General features: G+C 53.1%; 1 protein-coding gene across 4 annotated transcripts in view; it reads left to right on the plus strand.

The window, feature by feature from the left end:
* The first annotated feature begins 6,398 nt into the window (after positions 1-6,398).
* MSI1 (musashi RNA binding protein 1) overlaps positions 6,399-22,526 on the plus strand; it is a 31,304-nt gene continuing 15,176 nt past the window's right edge. For 2 of the 4 annotated variants that reach the window (XM_063351022.1, XM_063351024.1), the window contains exons 1-6: positions 6,479-6,659; positions 6,921-6,961; positions 7,099-7,180; positions 7,294-7,378; positions 12,075-12,116; positions 13,845-13,937. In XM_063351022.1, coding sequence (XP_063207092.1) covers positions 6,601-6,659; positions 6,921-6,961; positions 7,099-7,180; positions 7,294-7,378; positions 12,075-12,116; positions 13,845-13,937 — 402 coding nt within the window. In that variant the 5' untranslated portion in view covers positions 6,479-6,600. Of the gene's footprint in view, positions 6,660-6,920; positions 6,962-7,098; positions 7,379-8,319; positions 8,645-12,074; positions 12,117-13,844; positions 13,938-22,526 lie in introns of those variants that run through there. The other 2 variants (XM_063351021.1, XM_063351025.1) reach the window with 2 other exon arrangements.

The raw sequence follows: 22,526 nt of genomic DNA on the forward strand, positions 1-22,526 counted from the left end.
CTCAGCTCCTGTTCGTGTGTTGAGCCAGAAGTTCTCTGTTTGCTTCTGTAAGTGCTTCTTCGTTCTGGCGCTGCTCTGGGACAGTGCCAGCACCCAGATCTTCTGCCTCCCACAAGCATCTTGGTGGAGGATCCCGTTCTCCTTCCCCTGAGCCCTGTCCCCCCCTTGCTCCCCTGTCCCCTTGGACTTGGCTATCTTTAAGGCAGATTTTAGAGGTCCTTGACGTGGTGCTGACTTCAGCCCCAGATGAATAATTAACACACGCGTCAGACCTGCAGAGGATGTGCAGAGCAACCGAGAGTGCGGCATCTCCGGGCCCTGCCCGAGAAGCTGGTTACCAGAGGCACAGCAGGCTGGGCTGCAAGGCACCCCGTGTCTCTGCAGGGAGACACTCACAATGCTGTGCCCAGTGTGCTGTTGTGTTTGGTTTCTTTTTTCTTTTTCCCTTTTTTTGTTTGTTTGGTTGGTTGGTTTTGTTTCCTACTGGGACACAGAATTTTATTTTTAATACAGAACTTTAATACTTTTAAAAAGTGTTAATATAGAAACCCGTTCTGAGATACTTGGCAGCCATTGCACTGGTTGATGCTCTCAAACCTGACCCAGACCTTCTTCTGTTACCCCTGCAGACCTGACTCTGTCCCAGAGCTTTTCTCCAGTCCTGGTGGTGTTTGGTGCAGCCCAGCCCTGGTGCTGCACTGTTCCTTGCCCTGACATGTGCCCGTGGACCACAGCCTATACATTTCTCTGTGTTATTCCTCTCTTGTCTAGTCTCCGTCTGTGTGTTGGAACACACTCAGAATTCCCTGTTCTATTAGACAAGCCCTCACTTTTGCCTCCTTTACCCCAAACTCTTTCTGTCCTTTCACCTCACATGATGAAGAAACTGTCGAAACCGAGGACTGAAAGCGGTGCCAAGAGGTCACATCTGCAACAGGCAAGGACAAAATAGAACCTGATCACCAAAGCGACGTTTGCTTAATTTGTTCTTAAAAATCTTCTTCATGGATGGGGATTCCTTGGCCTTCCTGTCTGACCTCTCCTATCTTCTGCCATCCTCATAGTTGCTGAGTTTCTCCTAATATCTAACCTTTATCTCCTCCTGCGCCAACTGAGCCAATTGTCTTATCCGCAGTGAGCATGAGGAACAGTTTAATCAATGTCTTCTTTAAAACAGTCTAGCACATCTGGTGGATTTCTCTTGCATTTGTCCTCATCTCTCTTCTCTGATGGTGGGGAAATGGATCCCTCTGTATTGTTGAGGGATATTAATTGTTTAGCATAAGTAAGTAAGTTTTAATTAGAATAAATTATTTAGGATTATAATATGGTGTGATTTGTGCTGTTTGCTTAGCTTTACTTAGCAGGAGTAGCTAGATTTGCTGAAGCCTTTAGGCTGTGATAGAGTTACTCTTCTTAGTAACAGGTACAGTGCTGTGTTTAGTCTTTTAGTATGGGAAAGTGTCTTGATATCACACAGATGTTTTGGTAGTGTTTCTCCCAAGTCTGGCACTCTTCGGTTCTCCACGTTTTGTCAGCGAGTGCAGGTGCACAAGGAATGTAAACTGGAAGATACAGAGGCTTCAACCCTTGGCTGAAACTGCAAATCAACAAGATAAGAGCCTGCCTGCCTGGATACAGGAAAAGAATCCAATTAGGTGTTAGAAGACCCCAGACCAAAAATCACCATTGGACTAAAAGACATGTGGACAGTGTGTGGGGGGCGGCTGTGTAGATCACAAGGGTATAATTGCCCAGGGATTTCTTTGTTCAGGGTCTCTCTCTTTGCAGGCATCCAGCCCGGGCAGTTCTTGCTGCTGTACCTTCCAATTAAATTAATTATTTTATGAAACCTGACATCTGAGATTCTGCTGCAGGAAACCTAGGGTTGAGCCTGAAGAAGGAGGAAGTGCGCCCGAGAGTAAGTGTGTGTGTGCGACCATGAATGGTGTGTGAGTGCTCGGGCAGCAGCTCCTCCTTTAACGTGTATCAGCTGGTGGGAAGCTCTGAGCTTCCCGGCAAGGAGGGTCAGAGCAGGAGGCAGCGCCCCGCTTCCAGGCTGGGGAAGAGCCTCTGGACAGCGGATGCTCTCCTTTACACGGGTTGCTGGAGCGAGGACTGGGGAGAGGTTAGGTCGGAGCAAGGATGGAGCAGAAAGTGGTGACTGATGAAGGTCTGTGACAAGTGGTAACGAAGAGGTTAGAGGGAAGGTGGAGCTCAGGGCACATTCGAGGAGAGAGGGCTCATTTTTCAAATCTGCTTTTGCTTTCTGTCACTTTATGTGCAATCTCTGGAGTGTTGTCTTGAGAAAAAAAAAAAGGGGGGAAGTGGAAATGTTTTCAGCTCCTCTTTGGAGAGCAGGACCCTTCGCAGGCTGCTGCAGAGAGGTGGCCCCTCCACGGGGCCAGGCTGATGTGGCGCTGGGGGCTCTGGGTGTGCAGAGCAGCTCTGGGGCTAGGGCTGAGCGGTCAGTGTTTCCTCCTGTGTCTGCTGGACACTTTAGACAGGATCATGGAGACTACACACCACGTAGTAGTTCTTAGAGCTCATAGAGGGGGAGAATAGCAGGAAGGGCGCTCTGATTTTTTTGCCTTAGCCATCATTTCCAGGACCGTGAGTGGAATCCTGCAGTCTCCTACTGTCCTTTAGAGACCTCTCCTTTTTTTGCCTTTTTATGCTGAATCCCTATTCACTATGCTACAAGTACTCTTGGTGTCTTACTTTTATTTTTTATCATGTGCGGACCTCTCTCCCTTCTTTTCCCGAGGCTTCAATCCCTCTTGCTGTTTTGTGGTAATTGGGGTGGTCTCCTCCTCTCTCCTCCCTCACTCTTTTCTTCCAGTTATCCCAGTTGTCTTTATTCACTCTTCATGCTCCCCTTTCTCCTGCTCTTTACTCACCCACACCTACGTTTCTCTTTTATTTTCCTGTCTTGCATGCAGCCCTGTTCCACTCCTCTGTACTTTCCCACCCTGTTCTTCAGTGCTCTGCACCATGTAGCCTGTTTTTGCCATTGTGAATCTTGCTCCGTGAGGCTTCTTATGTGAAGCAAAGAAATCCTTGGTGCCTTTGCAGCCATTCCTCTCTTCCTGTTGCTGACTCTGTGTCCCTCCCGCTCACCTAAGTGGAGTCTAAATAATTCAGTTTCTCTAAGTAGCTCTTCTCCCCGCGTGTGCCTGACTCTTGCCCCAAGCCAGCTCCTGCCAGGCTGAGCAGTGGGTTCCCTTTGTGGCAGACACCCCTGGCTGCCTCCTGCATGGGCTAGCAGGGAGGTTTTGTCACCAGCCCTTCCAGAGGGTCAGCATCCCTTCCAAAGCAGGCGTGAGCACCGCTGGCAGCCGCTGCCAGGGGCTGGCATTGCCCCAGGCTGCCCACGGAGCTGCAGTTAATATCGGCCAGGTTTGCATGTTCAGCATCCTAACGCAAATATTACAAAAATGATTTGAATTCCAGTCCAAGTTTGTTTATCAGCTGTCCAAACTAAATGAAAAGCGAAACTCCTCGTAGCACCCGACTGCCAAAACCTCCTGGCTAGAGACAGGTCTCCAAGAGACAATCTCTCCTTAAGCCTTATATGATGAGGGAGGAAAAGAGGTGGCTGCTGCCCTGCCCCTCCCCTAACCTCCACTCTTTGGAACCTCCCTCTCACCATGAATAACTCCAGTGTCTGCCACTGGTGCTGGGCAGAGCTTTGCCAATCATCCTCCTCAGCAGGAAGTGGACATGATTTTGATAGTGTCACTCTACCGCACACGAGACGCTGAATAGCAGCAAGAAAACTGAGCAGTTTTGTTAATCTCGCTGGTGTTTGGCAACCTCTCAGCAGCAGCCACAGAGGCACTACAGCTGTCTGTCTGCAGCCCCAGGAATACAATGCTGCATTATTTTATGTTCGGCAGATCATCTTTCCAATCATAAGGTCTGGAATGTTTTATATATTTACTTCTCCATGAGGAAAGCTTCCTACTGTCCCTAATCAACAGATTTTTCAAGAGCGGCTGTCTTGTGCGTTACAGAGATAAATGAATTGATATTTACAAAGCACTTTGGGGTCCTAAGGTGAAAATACAAAATATTGCGTGCATGTTTTGGAAAGGGCCTTGGAATAAGTTACATGGTACGGTGTCAGTCACAGTGATGCAAGTCCAACCACATCCTCCATCCAAATCCTCCTGTAAGGTTCACTTTTTTTCCCTGCTGTTGTTCACAGATGTTAACTCACATTGATGCTGTTCTCTCTTCTCCAATATTATTTTGCTGGAGAAAAAGAGAATAAAACAATAAGCATAATGCAACAAGAGATACAATGGAGCATTTTAACAGTGTCCCTCAGAGCGCTCTATTTTATCTGTCTCATAAATAACACACATTTAAAATTACAGCAATGCACTGGTTGTAAACCAAGAGATGTTATCCTTCAGTGTGTCTGACACTGAGCTCTTGTTTCTTTTTTTCGTTCTTGTGTTTAATTCTCTTGTGTGCCTAGGTTGGGCAATTATGGAGCATGAAAAGCTGTGCCAGGTGACTTAAAAATGTTAGTGTCCCCTTTGGAGTATTTGCCATCCAAATCGGAGAGCAGGTGCCAGAAGGCAGTGCAGCGCCAGTGAGTTTGGGCAGCGTGGCACACGGCTGCGGTGGCTTTCTGACAGCACAGCTATCATCCAGGTTTCTTGGGATGTACAAGGGGAGATGGCTGAGATGCTGCCTCAGCACCGCTGCTCCCACTGGCAGCACAGCCCTTCCCTGTCACTGCCGGCTGTGGTACCACCTCTGTGCATCCTTATTTATATTTCTCTTCTGCACCAGCCCAGATGCCTCTCAGGGCACCTCCACCCAAAGTGGTGACTTCAGCCCTGTGGAATGATGAGTGGGTTATTCTGGAGAAGCAGCTCAGCCTGAACTGGTGGCAGTGGGAGCTGGGGCTGTTCCGCAGCCACAGCTGGGACACTGTGTAGCTCATTTCCTAGGGGTGGCTACCAAGCTTCTGGTGTTGAGTGTGTTGCCATGCCCGGGTACAGGGCCAGGAGACGGGATAGTGTCACTGACCCGGCTCAGGAAAGGGAGTGGGTGAAGCGTGGTTTGGCAGAGCTAATGGGCAGAGGATGAATTTAGCTTGGAGTTGCAGCCATGGGCCTCAGGATGAGTCTATGTAATGAAAGATACTATTGCAAAGTGTTCTTAAAACAAAGGTGTCCTGGTTCCTCTCCAGGAGAGAGATGAGGTGTATTGGCACCTGGAAAAGCAGTTATGAGAAGGGGAAAAAAGGTCAAATGAGGGTGGCACAGAGCTGAGAGCTGTCAATACCTTGCTCTAGGCAGTAAGAGAGAGTGTGGAGGAGACTTGTGCTGGAAGGACTGGAGCTAGTGCTGTCTGTGGGGAGTACTTGGCAGTGCAGTGGCGCATGCCTGGGTCCCTGTGACACCCCCTTGCAATGAGAGGGGCTTGCAGCAGCCGCTAACAGGGGTTTTGTGTGCTGCTCTGTACTGATGTGCCACAGATGCAAACAAGTGCCCCTTCTCAGAGCGATGCACGGTACAGTCAGGAGACAGACTACAACTCTGACTCCAGCTTTAGAGGTGACAACCCGCATTTCATTTGCTCCTCGCCAAGCTGCTCCAGCCACCCGGGCTGGGTTGCCCAAGAGGGGAGAGTGCACAGACCTGCTCCAGAAGCCATCAGCATGTGGATGAACTTGTGTGGCAGCGGGGAGAGGCTGGAGCTTGGCACGACTCTGTCTGTCAACCTGAGCAAGCCGGACCCAGCGCAGTGACTCGGGGCCCAGCCCGGCTGCCCTCCCTGGTGCCCCAGGGGTGACAAGCCGGCCGGGCAGGGCGGTGGGTACCGGGGGCTCAGCCACCGGTGCCTGGCAGCAGCTTTGCTCGGGGCCCACTGGCTGGTGCAGCCCGCACACTGCCGTGCAGGGCAGGCACCGCCGAGGCTGGCCAGCCTCTGACCCCCGCGGGCTGCCGGGGGGCACAGAGGTACCAGGGCTCAGGGAAGGAGCCAAGGCGCCTCGGGTGCGGGCGCCGGGGCTCCCGCCGCCAGGCTCGGCTACCGGGGCGAGGGCAGCCCCGCTCCCGCCCTAGAAGCGGCCGCGGCAGGGGCCGGTCCTGGGCCCTCCCGGTGCCGGTGGGACACCGGGGAGGGAGGGCCGGGGGTCTCCGGGGTCCGCCGCGGCGAGCCCGAGCACTCCGGATCGGGCCTGGCTCTGCCGCCCTTTGTCCGCTGCCCTGGGGCAGGTGCGGGCGGCGCGGCCGGGGACAAAGCAGCAGCGGCGGCGGCGGCGGCGGCGGCGGAGCTCCAGGGCTGCTCCCGCCGCGCCTGGTGCCGAGCGCGCTCCCCCGGCGCGGTGCGGGCGCGGCTCCCGGTGCTCGGCCCCGGCGCCGCCGGCGGGTTTTATGCGCAGGGCGGCCGGCGGGCCGGCGGGGGTGGGAGGAGCCGGGCAGGTTGTGCCCGCCGGGCCCTCCTCCCTCGCTCCCTCCCCGCCCGGCGGAGAGGGGTCGGGGGAGGGGGCAGCATGGCCTGTCCGTCCGGCCCCTTTTCCAGCGCTCATCTGCCCCGGGAGTGCGGTGCCGCTCCTCGCAGGGAGAAGAGGTCCGAATGGAGACAGACGGCAGCCAGCCCGGCCTCGCCTCCCCGGACTCCCCGCACGACCCCTGGTACCGCCGCGGCGGCCGTCTCTGCCGCCCCCAACCCCCCTCTCCCCAACCGGTCCCGGCCGTGGCCCCCGTCCCAGCCGCCCCCCTCCCCTCAGCCCCGGCCGCCCGGCCCGGGCAGGCGCGGCGGCGGCGGTGCCGCTGCCAACATGGCCGATCCGCGCCCTCCCCTCCCCGCCCGGCCCCGCCGCCGCCGCCACCCCCGCGGGGCGCCGCGTCCCCCCGTCGCGGCCCCGCTCACGGCTCTTCCCCTTCCTCCCGCAGCAAAATGTTCATCGGGGGACTGAGCTGGCAGACCACGCAAGGTGAGCGCCGCGGCCGCCCCGCACCTGCCGCCGGGGCCGGGGCCGGGGGTGGCGGGGGGGCCGGGGCCGGGCCCGGCCGGGGTGTGTGAGGGGGGGGCCGGGCCGAGGACACCCAACGGTGGGCGCTGTGCTTGCAGAGGGCTTGCGGGAGTACTTCAGCCAGTTCGGCGAGGTGAAGGAGTGCCTGGTGATGCGGGACCCGCTGACAAAGAGATCCAGGTGAGAGGCCGGGCCCGCGCCTCCCTTCGCCCCCGCCGCGGCCCGGCCGCCACTTTAACCAACTTTCTCTCTTCTCTCCGCATCCCCTCTCCTGCCCGGGCTGCGGGGCTCAGGGGCTTCGGGTTCGTCACGTTCATGGACCAGGCTGGCGTCGACAAGGTCCTGGCCCAATCCAGACATGAACTGGACTCCAAGACGGTGAGATGACTTCTCCTCATCTCAGGGGTGCATTTGCCGGCGGAGCGGCTGTGCTGGGAGCAGCCCTCGATTTGTGGTGTTCGATTTCCAGTTAGAGGTTGTAAACTATCGATTCCCGATACGGATCGATCGGCCCCTTCTCTGACCCGCTCACCGGCGGGTAGCCTGGCTGCTGCCCGAGCACCAGGCTTACCGTGCACCATGGGCCGATGTCCTTGGCGTGGGTCTGCAGACCCCGGTGACGGTTTTCCTCCTGCCCATTGGTCGTAAGGCCCCTCCGAGGAGCCACCGTGGCCCTCTCGGAGCCGGGACACCTGAGCGCCTTTGGCGCGAGGGTTTGCACCAGGAAACCGATGCGTCTGGGGAGAGGGGAGCCGCCCGCGCGCCCCGAGTGCTGCCCAGCACCGCTCCCTCCCCAGGGGTGCCGTCCCCACCGCCCAGGCCCTGCTTCCCCCAGCCATGGTGGCCCATGGCCCCCCCTCGGCAGAGAGCCTTCGTGCTGCGTGCCCCAGAGACTCTCCCGTGGTTTCCCCTGGCGAAGTTTTTGTAACGGTCATGGAGGTTCAAGACTTTATTGTCTCCAGGCATGGCCAGCGCCCGCCCATGTGGGCCACCACTGGCCTCTCAGAGCGGCTGCAGGTCTGGCCCTTGCTCTGCAAGCGGGGGCTGATTAGGAGCCCCAGCTGGGCCAGCAGAAAGATTTACGTGGCTCCCTGGGTCGGTGGCGTATCATGCCCGGTCCTGCCTTGCAAATCTGCGGCGCTCGGGAGATGTGCAGGCTGTTTCGGGGGGTGGGGGTGAGGTGTCTGAGTGGGAGGTCCCTTCTCTTTAGTTTTAGTGACTTGCCTTCCCCTGAATTCCTTTTTCTTATTGCTGCCCCCGGGGTGAAGGTGAGGGTAGGGATGGGGGAGCATCAGGGGCTGCGAGGGGGTGGCATGGTGAGGGGAGACATTCTGGCTCCGGGCATGGGCTGCCGAGGAATCTAAATGCGCAACTTTTATTTCTTCCAGCGCGTGGCTCGGGCGTCCCAGCCTTTATCTTGGCAGAAGGGAGAGGGCGGGAGAGCGAGACCCCCTTTCTTAGGGTTTACGGCGTGAGTTGCAGCGAGATTTATGTCTGTTCCTGTTTAACTGCCTGGATCGCTCCCTTTGATGTGCACAGGTCCTTCCTCCCCACGGGAGCTCCCGCTTAAACCTACCCCAGCCTTCCTGGCCAAGGCTGGGTCCCCAGGACTCCCAGCCCTCCTCCTTTCAGGAGTGATGTAAAGTGAGTTTTGCTTTGGGGGAGGGTTTTGGTAAAGTCTTTTGAGGAGGGCCCAGGGCTTTCTTTTTTTTTTTTCCCTCTTTCTTTTTTTTTTTTTTTTTTTTAACTAGCCTGTGTAAACACGGTGTCTGCTCAGCTAGTCCCGTCATGAGTCTGCGGGCTGGCATAGACCCCTCTTGGAAAGGCAAGTGATGGATGTCTGTTGTAGTGCTAATCCCGAAAGTGTTTCAGGGATAGGAGTGAGCCGAAACCCCCGCGGTCTCCATTCTTCTCCCCGAATGGCCGCTGCTGCCCACCGTGCGGCCCAGGAGGGTGGGAGGGAGGGACGGGCAGGGCAGGGGCGGCCGGGCAGGCGCTGCAGGAGAACAGAAGGGCCTCGTGGCGCAGGGCGCATGGGGACCGGCCGGCCATTGAAATTCCCGGCTGCATCTGCTCCGCTGGCCCCGCCGGCGCGACAGAGAGAATGGGGGCAGTTTCGCCAGGGCCCTTCCTTTGTTAGGAACTTTGATCCTCTCTCCCCTTCCTTTTATTTTCTTATTTAGCATGGTTTTCAGCTGGGTCAGATGTTTTGGGGTGTTTTGCCTTGTGAGAGGTTGGTCTTGTGGTACTGCATGGAGCCTCCGTATGGCTTTTCCCTGCTGAGCTGAAAGGCTCTGCTGTGAGTCATGGGTTAAATGACACAAACTCATCTGAATCCTAATTTAAGGTTTTATGAAACTTTGCAGGAAAAGTCCCGGTGTCCTGGAAGGACGGCCTTCTGTCCAGGCTTGGTGTCTCCTGGCAAGCAGCTCTTGATAGACAGTGTCTGCCCAACTTGTTGCTTCATTGTTTTCCGATTCTTCCTACCCTAATGAGTGCTGTTGGCCCGATTCTCCGGGGAAACCTTGTGCTTTTCAGACCCCTCTTTGTTTGTAAGCTAGATAGCAGCAGCCTATGGGGTTATTTATGGAAATGCTTGATATGAGAATTGGCTTTGCAGTCTCAAGGTAAAAGATTTGCGTGACTTTGTAAAGCTGTAGCTGGCCCGTGCCTTGAGGAGCGGGCTTGTCGGTGCTGGGTCGTTTCTTTGTTGCCGTTACTGAGTTTTTGCTGGGTTTGTCTTTTGTGGCGGAGGGAGCGATCTGTGGCTCTGGGGCAGCGCAGAGCAATGGAGCGAAGGTAGCTGCGAAAGTGCGATGGACAAACAAACCCAGTCCTGAGGTCTCACGGGTCCTTCCCTGTCCTCAGCCTGCTTTGGGGCACCGATACCAGCCAGGTGAACACAGGAGTTACGTGACCTGAGCTGTTAAATGGTGCCATAGGTGGCCTGAAGAGCATTACCGAGGAGCCTGGATGGCCACCTCGGTCCACCTGCGACGTCAGTGGGATTCCTTGTCCCCAAAGTTTTGCAGGGTGAAGTGGAAGCGGTTTGTGCTCAAGTGACTTCCCCTTGCCACAGCGTGATCCTGGGGTTTTGTTTTTTTGGATACAATCTGAGCAGTTCTGAATGCTCTTACTCTTAGCAGATTTCTATCTAGGTTTGTAAAAAGGATCCATTACGTCAGTGGGTGACACTGAAACACAACTCCTCCAGGGCTATTTGTTTTAACACCAGAAATGAGGGAATAAGGCACCAGTACTTTTGCTTTAATTAGAAAGACTCCAGCCACCGAGGAGCAGTCCAGTTCGAGTAACTTGAGTCCGGCACTGAACTCGCTCCCCTCCGCGTGTTCCCAGGGCTGCCCCTGCAGTCGGTCGCCCCGGCCTCCCTCTACCTGCAACAATAGCTGGTTGTGCAGAAGAATTTGTGAAATGACTGCCTGCTCCCTCCAGCCAGGAGGACGCGTTATCTCTGCCCAGTTGATCACACTCAGGGTAATGAGAAAATGAGGCCGAGCTTAGCATTGCTGAGTATGAAAGCATCTTCTTGGCAGGAGCTGAATGACACTGGCTGAGAAGTAAAAGACAGTAGATTATTGTTTTTGCTTATTATCTGCCATCAACCTCCTGGTCTCCTGCCGTCCCCTGTCCTCAGAATTTGCTGTGGGTGTCTGCACTAGCCAGGAAGCTGTGGGGGGTGTGTGTGTGTGTGTGCCGGGAGGGGAGGGACGGTTCAGATGCCCCAGGGAGGCACTGGAGGGTATGCTAATCTGCCGGCGCTTGGAGCTCAGGGAGGGAGGTTTATTTTTGAGTTTATTTGTGCTCTTCACTTTTGCCTCTGTTTACTTAGGTGCTGAGTTTATTTATGTTGTAGGCTGTGAGTCAGGATGGAGGTGGGGAAGGCAGGGAGAGAAGCTGGTGGAAGGGCACGAGGAGGCCGAGCTCCGGGGCTGTGTGACAAGTGAAAGGATGTGGGACAGGAGGACGGCCAGGCTGGAAACAAAGCAGTGAGAGGAGCTGGAGAAACACAGCTTCCTTTTGGGCTGTTTGAGCTGCTGGGCTGATGGGACGACGCTCCGGGCTGCCCTCCCAGCTGCAGCCTGTCCAAGTGCGCAGATGAGCCGAGCCTGCCTTTACCACAGGTCTTTGTAAGCTGATTTGTAGGTCTGGATCATCCCCGGTGTGATGTAACTTTACAGGAGTTGCTGTAAAAATAGGCTATAAAGAAAGAGGTGGCAGCTGAGGAGGAGTGGAGGCTTCGTGGGTGTTTGGCTTGCAGCTGCATTAGTGCTGTCCCGGCTTTTGTGGTGGTGTAAGGCCAATGCAGGCACGCGCTCGTCCGTGCTGAGCCCAGCAGAACGCGCGGCACCTGGATGGCGGCGTGGGGATGGCAGCTCCGGCCAGCGGCAGGTTTATAGAGGAGCTGAACAGGCACAATAGAGGGCTCAGCCTGCAGAGGGGGGGCTTTGCATCATTGTGTGCAGCGCAGCCTGGGGAGAGGGGCAACATGCTGCCCTGCGGCCACAGCCTCTGCAGCCTGCAGGGCTTTGGGCTCCCCGCTTTAATTTGTGCCGTCCTGTCTGCTCTTTTATTTTTTCACCCTGTGCTTTGTGGGATGAAATCTTTGGCTTTTTGTGTGCTGCCTCTTTTCTGTCCTGTTTTACTACCCAGGTGAGCCCTGTACTTGTAGGCAGTGTGGAAGGGGAAAGCAAAAAGGCGAAAGAAAGCACTTTTCATGTGAGGCTGGTGATGCAGGGCACCCAGGGGCAGGCCGAGCGGGAGGGTGCAGCCCAGCCTGTTAATCCCAGCATGTGATGGGCTCTCGGGTGCGTCTGGCCAGCGCTCAGCCGGCGACGGACCGCTGCATGCTGGGACTTGTAGTCTCCCTGGATTGCACCTTACTGAGAGGGGAAGATGTCTGCAGCCAGCTTCGTTTTATGTACCTCAGGTAGATTCTTTGGGTTTTTAGCAAGGTGCCACGTGGGCAGAGACAGCCGTGTGCATGGAGGAAACCCTGCATCTGTAAATAGGCAGCAAAAGCGTCTTCACCTGTTCTTCCCCACATCTCTTTCAGATTGACCCGAAGGTAGCATTCCCCCGCCGAGCACAGCCCAAGGTAAGTACCGCAGGTGGCCTTTGCCGCTCCAGAGAGTGAAATTTGTGGTGGTGAGTCTTGTTCCTCTGTGTGAGGTTGCCACTGCACACAGTCGCTCCCTGGGGTTTGCTCCGGACTCACCTGGAGCAGGAGCTGCTGTGCTGCGTGGCCAGCGTGACGTGCTGCGCTGCGGCGCACTCCTGTCGGGCTCACCGCCGGGGGGGTGTGTGGCACTCCAGGAACCAGGAGGCCCCTTGGTTGTACTTTAGGATGCACTAGTTAGAGCTGGTGAAATAAATGCTGCCCAGGGTGAACTTAGTCCTTCCGAGGGTGCAGGTGGTGTCTGGAAGTTTCAGGCTTTAGGAGGCAGAGAACAGCTCCACGCTGCAGTGTGATACGGGTGGAAAGAGCGTTGTGTGCACATGCGTGCGTGTGAATAGGTGTATGGCAGGGAGGGGGAGAAGGATTTCACCTTGTGAAATGCCCTTGTGTGCTTCAGCACTGGAAAAGGCAGGAGTTTGGTGTTGGACCTTATCTACAAGAGGCTCTGGCATCAAAATGCGCAGTTGCAGGAACTTTTTCTAGGCGTGCAGCTAGAAACTTTTAACTGAGGAGCCAGCAGCAGGCTGGAGGCTGCCTTTAGACTTTGGGTCTCCCTTTAACTTTGCTCTTGGATGGGAGTTTTAAAGTTTAGAGTCTCTATTCCAAGTGCGGTCACAGGAGAAAGAGCTGGGGAGAAGCAGTGTCAAGAAGCAGAGGGGGAAGAGGAGACTGGTGCCGGGAGGGAAGTAAGGGGGATCAGGCAGTGAGAACAATTGGTGAGCAGGTATCCTGAGTAACCGGAGCCAGGAAGCACATGGTAGGAATTGGGTTAATTCCATTAAGCAGTTTGGTGACAGAAGGTGCTTTAGTGTTAGAACGGGCTGCTCTCCAAGCCAGGGAATTGCTGCGGATTAGCCCTGTGCTCCTTGGGGTAATTAGGACCATGTGTTCCTCTGAGAGCAGGGGTGTAGCCAAGCAGCTAAGGGGAGGATGCAGCTGGAGAGCCGGTTCAAAGGATGTCGGTGTGCCTCAGCCTGGTAGCAATGGCCCCTCTCAGGGTAGCTAGTTTTCTTCCTTGTCCCAGCTGCACGAGTGACAAGTGGCAGAGGGATCTTCTCTTTGCCTTCTTGCAAAGGCAAAAGAGATTTAACTGGGAGTCGACTAGGCTCCGTTTAAGTGACTGGGGAATGGGTGTGAAACGAGGCTTATTCCATGCACGACTGGATGCTATGCAATTTGTGAGCTCGGAGGGTGAAGCCTGGGCAGCTTACCTGCACTGGCAGGCCTCCTGCCCGTCGTTCTGCTCCGGGGGAGCCTGGGGGAGGCCGGCTGTGCAAAGTGGCAGGGCTGCAGGAAGAGCTGGAGGGCCGGGGAGGGGACAGCCATGCCCCATGTCTTCAGGGCAGCGTGAAGGTGCCAAGAGAGCAGCAGCAGGTTGGCGAGGGGAGAGGCTGGTAACGTGCTGTCTGAGGAGGATGTGGTGGCTGGGCGCTGGCAACCATGATGGGGCGGTGTGAGGGCGAGAGTGTCCAGTGTGGGATAGACCTGCTGGCCACATTTGGCCGGGGGGCCTTGAGAAGGTGGAAGCTCAGCTGCAGCGAAGGGGCAGGCGCTTCCCGGCAGCGGAGGGCAGTTAGTGGCCTTTTGAGTCTCGTTCTCTGCTCGCTCTGGGTTTGTTCGGTGAATTCCTGTCCTTCCCTTTTCCAGATGGTGACCCGAACGAAGAAGATATTTGTGGGTGGTCTGTCTGTGAACACTACTGTGGAGGATGTGAAACAATATTTCGAGCAGTTTGGGAAGGTAAGTCTCTTGCGTGGTGTTGGATCAAAGCTGTTGCCTCTGGGGCAAAAAGGAGATTTTGGAACTTCTGTGGAGGTGGGATTAGGAGCTTGCGAGTCTTTTGCACGGGGTTGAGTAGATTGAAGGTCAGTTACAGACACTGGGTGGCTGAAATGTCTTTGTAGGGGCTATAGCTAGTGACTCCTGTCTTGTGCTGATTTGAAGCAAAGCGCTTGTGCTTGTTCCTGGAGTTGGTAGGACCTGAGCTAAGGGAAATGGTTTTCCAGTTTTTCCCTTTCCAGAGGCCTTTTGTGGCCCACAGATTTGCAGCTGCATTGTTGGAATGATGGAGGAGTGTTTGTAGACACTCCTAACAGAGTGACTGCAGCATCAAACCTGTGATTTTGGCCTATTCCTAACTCGAAGCCTTGTGATTGATATTTTGGTCATCCTTTATTAAAAATAAGCCTTTTGGTCCTGAAGCTTCTCCTGCTGAATCTTGGGCAAGTGGCGATGTTAGTTTTGGACGTTTGAGGAAAATTTGGCACTACGGCTGTCCCTTGTGGTGGTCTGGCTCTTCTGTGCTAGCTGGTGGCACAGGGAAGGGTTTGCTCTGTGGACTGAAGTCACTTGTGCTGTGGTCCACGACAGCCAGAGGTGCAAACTGTGAGTCAGGACTGAATCGGAGGATAGAAGGTGGCTCAGTTGGTTCCCTATCAGGAGGCTGTGAGCATCCCCAAGAGGAATCTCAGTAGTATTAGACTGAAGGATCCCAAGATTTTTAATGGGATTAGGAATTGAAGGGGATCATCGTACCCAAATGCTGAATGTGGTCACCTCTGGGGCAGGTCACTGTGGCTGTTTCACTGTTGTTTGGTGGTGTTGTGCATGGGTTTGCTGTTTGGGGCAGGAGGTGTTGGATTCTGTAGCTGTTGGGACTTTCTTGCCTGGCTGTGGGGGCAGAACACGGTTTGCTGGGTGGTAATCTGGCCAGGACATTGCTGATAGCATCATGGATGGGGAAGAAGGTACCATGGGAACCGCAGAGTGTGAGGGATTAAGGCTTTGATATTAATTTTCTTCCGAAAGATGCTGCAGAAGGATGATGTTATATAAAGGCACGTTAATTGGTGAAACAAAGGGAAGTTTTGTAACCAGTTTTGCCATGTTGTGGAAACTTTGGGGCAGAAGGCTTGGAACAAGTGTTTGCTCAGTATCTTTGTTCAGCTTTTGAAGTCAAATCTGCATGTCCTGGGATGCTATCATGACTGCAAAGTGGGACTCCTTTGTATTTCTGTTCAGTCCTAAGAGAAAGTGGCAATAGCAAAAGTGGTCAGCTGTCCCCATGTTTGTGAGTCGTTAGCTCTGCGTGGTTTTATTTTCTATTAGAAATAAGCAAACTCTGTTGTGTCCTTGAGAGCTTTTATATGGTGTCACTGAAGGTGTCGCCACTAAAGGTTGTGTTGTCCATGTGTCTGAAGGTTGTTAGTTTGTGTTGCGTGTGCTTTGCACTGCTGATGGATGTGTTTGGTAGGAAAACAAAATGTCTTGGGCATAATCCCCTTTTAACCTTAACTGTACCTCTGTTAATTTGAAGCAGAAGCATGTCATGTAGTGCTGTGTTTACAAGCAGCTACAGTTTCTCTAGTTTGAGGAGTACTCTCCAGTTCTTTGGGGTGTTATGCTGTTATGTTCCTCTTGTTTACTGGTCATGTGCTGAAAGGTGTCCTGACGTCAGGAGGCTGGCAAGAACTGGTTGCGTCAGATTGTTTTCTTGGGACTGGACAGCAGGGAGAGTTCTGCATAGCTTGGTGCGATTCATTTCTGAAGCACCAGCATCCCGGACAACATCCGGCACTCCGGTTCCTCATGAGGCTGATGCAGCTGGCCTCTTGGCTCTGGGGAGTTTCTGTGGGGAGAGGTCAGGGCTGGTCAGATTGATTCTGTTTTGGGGGCAGTTTTCTGACTTGTCTGGCCATTTCAGCTGAGGAGATGCTCCTCAGAGCTCTTGTGTAAAGCATCTCTCATGGCCTGTAACCATCCTCCAGGCTAAGCCTCAAGTAATTCACCAAAGGCCAGGAGAACTCTTTCCTGAGAAGTTGTCTCCAGTCGGTAGCTCCGTGTAGCTGATGTGCAGGATCAGTGGGAAAGTGTGCTTTGGAGGAAAGCCTCCTTGGCTGTGGCCATCAGCTCCGGGGTTCTGAGCTCTGAATGTGCCGCTCTGTGGTTTCTAGGGTTAAGAAAAGCCTGTTTGCCTTCAATTTTAGATGTGACTCATGGAGAACATGATTTTGGTACACAGGCTCTTTGGGTGTTTGTTTATGATACTCTGGGGCCTCCTAGCTTTCAGAGGTCTCCTAGGATCCCTTCTTCAGAGGTACTCTTGGCACCGGACTCTATGGTCTTCCATCTCCTCAATTTACGGCATCTTCAAGTGAGAGGTGGTAAAGTTTCATTTGTGTTATCCTCATCTTGGAAAGGCTCTCTGAAGAAATCTTTTCTAAGTCTTTTGGGCCAGTACTTCTTCTGGAACGGACTGGGACTGTCTGAAAAGGAATTTTTAAGGACTTACCCTCTGAGGAAATAGCTTTGTCTGCGTTCCCTCTTCTTCCAAGCAGCCCCACAAGTTTTCTAGGATCTGGCAGGAGAAGAAAAATCACTCCTCTTTCCTCCTGCCTGTCCAGGAAGGCATGAGAACGCTTAGCATCTAGAGAGGCGAGAGAGGGGAGCACAGGTCATCCTGCCTTGATTCCTCAAGATTAAGGTACCAGGTTCCCGGGGGGTGAGTTTTAGTCGATCTTCGAGAATCCAGTGACAAACTCAGTTTGGATCTCATCTTCAGGGAGAGATCATCCTCTGCTCCTGAGGACAAGGGAGTACAGGCTGCCGAATGGGTTTTGCATGAAGGTTATCTTCTAGGTAACCATTGGGCTGCAAGCCTGAGCGTGTGTTAGATTTGCCACCACTTAAGGCCTTTAAATTAGGATAGATGCTTTCTGAAAAGTACATTTTAGTATAGACAGAAAGCATGCACATGCTGTAGGAATTATGAGAGGAAGTGCTACGGCCTGCAGTACAGAAGAGGTCAAATTAGATTATCATAATGTTCTCTCCAGTCCAAATCTGTGAACTGCAGTTTGCAAGTCTATAAAGGTAGCTGGCATTGGTGCATCTTGGGTCAGAAACAACATACCTCGTGTGTCCATTAGCAGGAAAAAAACAGAATCTTGGTTGGGCTGGAGATGAAAAGGTTTCCCATTTCATAAAACAAAATTCCTAGGTCTGATTTTTCCATTTTGGCATTTCTGCTTACTCTCCTATTTTTTGTTTGTTTTGTTTTCTTTCCTTTCTGTGTCCAAAAACCTTCTGTCAGCTTTGTAAAATGGAAGTGGCAAAGAAAAATGAAAATGTGTAAGGAGGAAATCCATGAGTATTACTCAGGGATAAAGGAAGAAAGGGAAAGGCTGGCACCCCAGTTCTTCATATCAAAATACTTGGTTTTAACAGGCACAAAAGGTGAAGCTTCAAAGAGGATCCCAAGTACAGTGTGAGTTTCTCTGCTTCAAAGAAGGATCACTTTATTTTTTTTTTCCTTCCAAAACTGTGAATGAAAAACGTGGGCTGCTGTTTTCCTGAGGAATAAAATACAAAGGGTTTTTTTTAGTACAGTGAGGGAGACTGAGAAGTGCTCTCAAGCTGGCTATGGTTTGTCAGGTGCAGCTGCTCAGGCTTTGAACATAGCAGGATCCTCTAGGAAACACTTCTGGCTCCAAAACTCGAATCTCTCCGAGATGCAAGCTAAGGCCATGGACATGCTTTCTAAAGGAGATTATTTTTTCAACTGTAGGACAGAAGTCCTGGAAAGAATTGCATTCACGGTATCTGTAGCCAAGTGTCTTGGCTTAAGTTGGTTGGTCTTGGCGATCTTTAGACTCACAAGGAAGTATTTCAACAGCCTCTCTATATTCAGGCTACCACCCTCACTGAAACCTGAAACAGAAAGAGAGGAGGAAGATACCTTGCACCTACCACCTCAGGCATAGCTAGTCCTCTGTCTAGTTCGACATGTATGAGGATGCCTCAGAGGAGCTTGAGTCCCAGCTTCCTCCTTTTCCACTTCAATCTGTGGGAACCTGTTGTTCTGTATTATTTTTAGGGGGGAAAAGGGGTTGTCCATCAGAGTAATTTCTTTGGACCGTTTGGTCTCTGATCTTGTAAGCAAGGTTATTCGTTTCAAATCATAACTGAAAAACCTCAGCTCATCTTTCTTTTTCAAGGGTTGGTCTAATGAGGTTTTGTGGTAGAGAAAGTCAAATAAATTGCAAGATAGGAAGCTCGGAACAAATAAGGTCTTTTTGTCATGGAGCTTATCTAAGCTGTGAAATCTTTGCCCCAGGATGTTGTTGCTAAAATTTGCATAGGCTCCAAAATGATGGGACAAATTCATGGAAGGCCTTTTAAATACACAGGCACTCCTTTGAGTTCAGGAAATCCCTGAATCACAAACGGATGGAAGATGATGGGGTATTCTGGGGCCTATCATAATATCCTTGCCTTGTCTTTATGTTCTTCCACAGGTGTCTGTTGTTGGTTGGTATCTTGGGGGACATTGGGCAAGGTGGACCTCTGCTCTAACTTGGTGCAGACAGTCTTTTATTTGTCATTAGGAGAGAAGTTGGTCCCTTCAGAACCTAGAAATGCAGAGGTACTGGAAGAAATGGGGGCCTGGACCCAATTCAGGTGTTTGAACTCATGGTTTTCTTGTGTGCTTTTGCATTTCGTGAAGCAGAATTGCAAGAAATGTATTCACAATGACGTCTTTGCATGACTCACTAATCAGTTGTGGCTCCAAGGGTGCTTGAAAAGTGCTTTAAAAACAGTCTGCATCTCTCCCTGGGCCTCCAGGTGATCTGCGTATGTGGATGAGTCGGTCACGAAAGCTCAGCCTCTCTGTGAGGCAGATTGTGCCGAGAGAGAGAGATCTGCTCTCTAAAAATATCCTGGAAGCAAACAAGAAAAAAGATCTGCTGAGGTCCGAGGACGACTCTGACCTTTAGGCTGCCATCTAATACTCAGTCCAAATTCTGGACTGTTTGCCTGAGACAGGTTCTGAGATCTTGCTCGGGCAGCAACTCTAGTACTGTCCCGACCAAGAGAAAACCACCGTATCTGAGACGCTGGATTTGATGAGGGTTTGTGTGTCTGTCACCAATGCATATTCATGTGCACCTGCCAGAAAAATGGAGTGGTTAACTTGGGTATATGAAATGAGTTTTCCCTGCTGACTAATTGGAGAACCTTTAGATACTAGTGGGAAATTTCTCTAAAGGAAGACTTGTTCCTGTGCTTATGGTGGGCATGATTTCCTTTACTTTGCATTGGGAGAATGTTAATTAATTAATCCTTAATCTTCCGCTCTCTGGAAATTTCAGGGATCAAAGCTACTTGTCAACCTGCTGTGGATTTCCAAACTGGATTTTGGATTTTCTTGCACAGATCAGAGGGCAAATTATGCAAATTCTCACGTGTAACATGGTTGCAATGAACAGATGGGGAGGGGAGGAGAAGGGGAATCTGATCACCTCTCTTGTGGCAGTAGGCAGTTTGGCTTTTGGTGACAATGCCACTGGAACAAAGGGTTCTCTGTGCTCCGCATCTGGTAGGCAGATAGCCAAAAATGCTGTAGCAGTAATGGTCATTCAGGTCTTCAGTGGTGCATTTGATATTTGCCAGGTGCCCGTGGTGTGGTGCGAGAGCGGGCAGGAACACCTGGACAGGCTGTCCCGCTCACCTGTAGCATGGAGCGCACTCTTGTTCCCAGAGTTTTGAGAAGGGCTCTGGAGAGCAGGGCAAGAAGGGTCCTCCTGGCGCTGCGCAGGCACAGCACGCCTGCTCCCTGGAGCTGGGCTCTGGGTCGTGCGTCCTCCTCCCAGAATCAGTGTGTCTTGTTTGAGCAGCCGAGAGAACCTCGCAGGGCTGCTGATGCCCTCTCTTGACAGGATGGCCAAGTCATTTCTAGGTGGTTTTGGTTTCCATTCCCTGTGTTGAAGCCGACTTGGCAGCTATTACTCTCCTGCCTGATTTTTCTACAACTATGTTGCCATGGTTCCCTCTAGGACCAGCTTGAGCCATCTTTAGTTGCTGTTCAGGTGGAAGATGCCTATTTCTGCAAAGCCTTTGCTTGAATATTTACAACTTTCTTCAAGGTTTTCCCATGTGGAAGTGCATCCAGCATTTCTCATCAGACTTGTGTTGGAAATATTATTATTTTTTTAATCTGCATGAGGCTGTCATTGGCATCCTCCTTTGCAGACACCTATGACTGTCCTGGGAAGATTGAAAGATACTGGAGTGGGGCTAAGCCATTGAAAAAATCATGCCTTTTGGCCCAGGCCAGGTGCATTGCACTGCAATCTGTTTTGGTATGAAATGCCTCGTATCTGTGCACCTGAATATTTTGGCTGGGCTGAGGGCTGCTTCGGTGGAGAGTCTCTCTCTGAAACCTGTGACTGTCACTTTTCCTTCCTGTCACCACCAAGCTGCTCTCATCAAAACCAGGTGTTGGTTTGAGAAGGAGCCGTCTCCCCCTCTCGGGAAGGTGCTGCCCGCCCGCAGGAGGTCTCAGCAGTGGCAAATCCATGGAGGATTACACGAGCCTCCTCCCCAGGGACAAACCTTTTTTCACTTTCTGAATGTGTTACCTCCTCTAGGCCAAAGCCTTGATCTTTCTTCCACTCCCGTTTGGTTTTCCAAGGCTAGAGAGAGCCACTGGAGACAGAACCGAGAGGAGGTGATGCTGGACAGCTTGGGTTTAAGGCTCAGGGGGTGGTACCTACCCCTGAACTGCCAAGTACCCACCAGAGAAGTTGCCTCCTGCAGTGGGGTCCCTTGGGAAGGGTACACCTATAGAGCAATAGTCACTGCAGTTGGGACCCTTGCTTCTTTCCTTGACGTTTTTGACCTTTGTGGCTAAAGGCAGGGAGAGACATCATCCCTCGAAATTAACAAGCCTTGAACTTCTAACCTCAAATGCTGGATAAGTGAAGCCTGGACCAGCAAGTTAAATTGTTCCCTGGGAGGGAGCCTTGACCACTAAGCTAAACAGTCCTCTAGTAGAGTGATCTGCTTCTTTGACTATGTTTAAAGAATTGAAACAAATATTTATTTAAGGGTGGGGGAAGAGAGAGAATGGGGAGAAAGACAATTCACCCAGCAAAAAAAACCCTTTGTCAAAGTACAGTTATGATCACAGATTATTTCTGCACCCTATTAAAAATGAATTTAGGGGCGTTCCCGAAACCCTTAAGCCCAATTTTCCACACGTTTCTCCTCCATCCGTTTCTCGGGTAGCTGCCCCGTTTCGCCTCACAACCATCGTCTGGACATCCTGGAACTCAAACCATCCATGTTCCCTGCCATCCCTCACAGCTCCCCTCAGTGAGCAAGGCGCGGGGTGGGGGGGGAGGCAAGATGGCGCCTCTCCCTCACCACAAGCAAGGCCGGGCAGGGGGGGACAAAGTGGGTGCGGGAGGGGGTGGTCTCGCTGCCAGATCTTTCTCTTTGCGGGGTGAGGGGGGTGAAACCACTTGTGCGTGATGGTGGTTCGCCTGTGATGGCCCGCGGGAGGGCACCCGAAGGGGGCCTCCGGCCCCCTTCGGGTGCCCTCCCGCGGACCATCACAGGCCGCGGTGCGTGTGAGGGCGCCGCCACTGGCGGGCCGGGCGCAGCGGGGCGGCTTTGTGCACGGCGCTAATCCGGGCGGCAGCTGCCATTGGCGGCCGCGTTGCCATGGCGACGGCCCCGCCGGCGGCCGCCTTTGTTGGGGCCCGGCGCGGCCCAGCCGGGAAAGGCCCAAGAGTCGGCGGGGGGGGGGGGGGGGGGGGCGGGCGGCGGGTGGATATCGGTTTGTCGCCACAATAGCTGGTCGCCACTCACGGCTGATTGTGGTTGTGGGGTCGGTGCGGGTCGGGCTTGGTCCCCGCTGTTGGGGGGAGGCGGCTGTGGTACCTCAGCGGTCAGTGTTTTGTGGGGAAAAGGGGTGTTCAGGGAGTGCTGGGCCTCAGGGAGGTCTGTGAGGTGAGGCAGGCGGTTCTCCATCCCCTCGGCTAGCTCCGGAGCAGGGGAATGTGGTGGAAAGAGGGATCTGGCATGAAGCCGGATGCTGGAAATGGCCGCTGCCTGTGGATACAGGTGAGGCCCTTCTCCCAGCTCCACAGCGCAATTCACTCTGCAGCCCGTCCCGATGGCCTTTCAGGGCTCCAGCGCTGCCTCTGCACCCCCCTGCCTGCCCAGGGTTGCAGGGCCCTGCTCTATCTTACTTGTGCTTTCTGAGACCACCCAACTCATCTCACCTGTTGCTTTGGAAGGAGATGAGAAGATGCTCGTGTATAGGTTTTGTTAGCAATAAAAAACACCACTTGTAGCTTACACACAGAGTTTGGGCCCTAGAGTTGAGAGGGGTGGGACTGTTTCCCATATTATGTGTATATATACATACATATCTATCATAGAATGGTTTGGGTTGGAAGGGACCTTAAAGATCATCTCGTTCCACCCCCCTGCCGTGGGCAGGGACACCTCCCACTAGACCAGGTTGCTCAAAGCCCCAAC

Source organism: Chroicocephalus ridibundus, chromosome 13 (assembly GCF_963924245.1).
Source record: "Chroicocephalus ridibundus chromosome 13, bChrRid1.1, whole genome shotgun sequence".
NCBI lineage: Eukaryota > Metazoa > Chordata > Aves > Charadriiformes > Laridae > Chroicocephalus > Chroicocephalus ridibundus.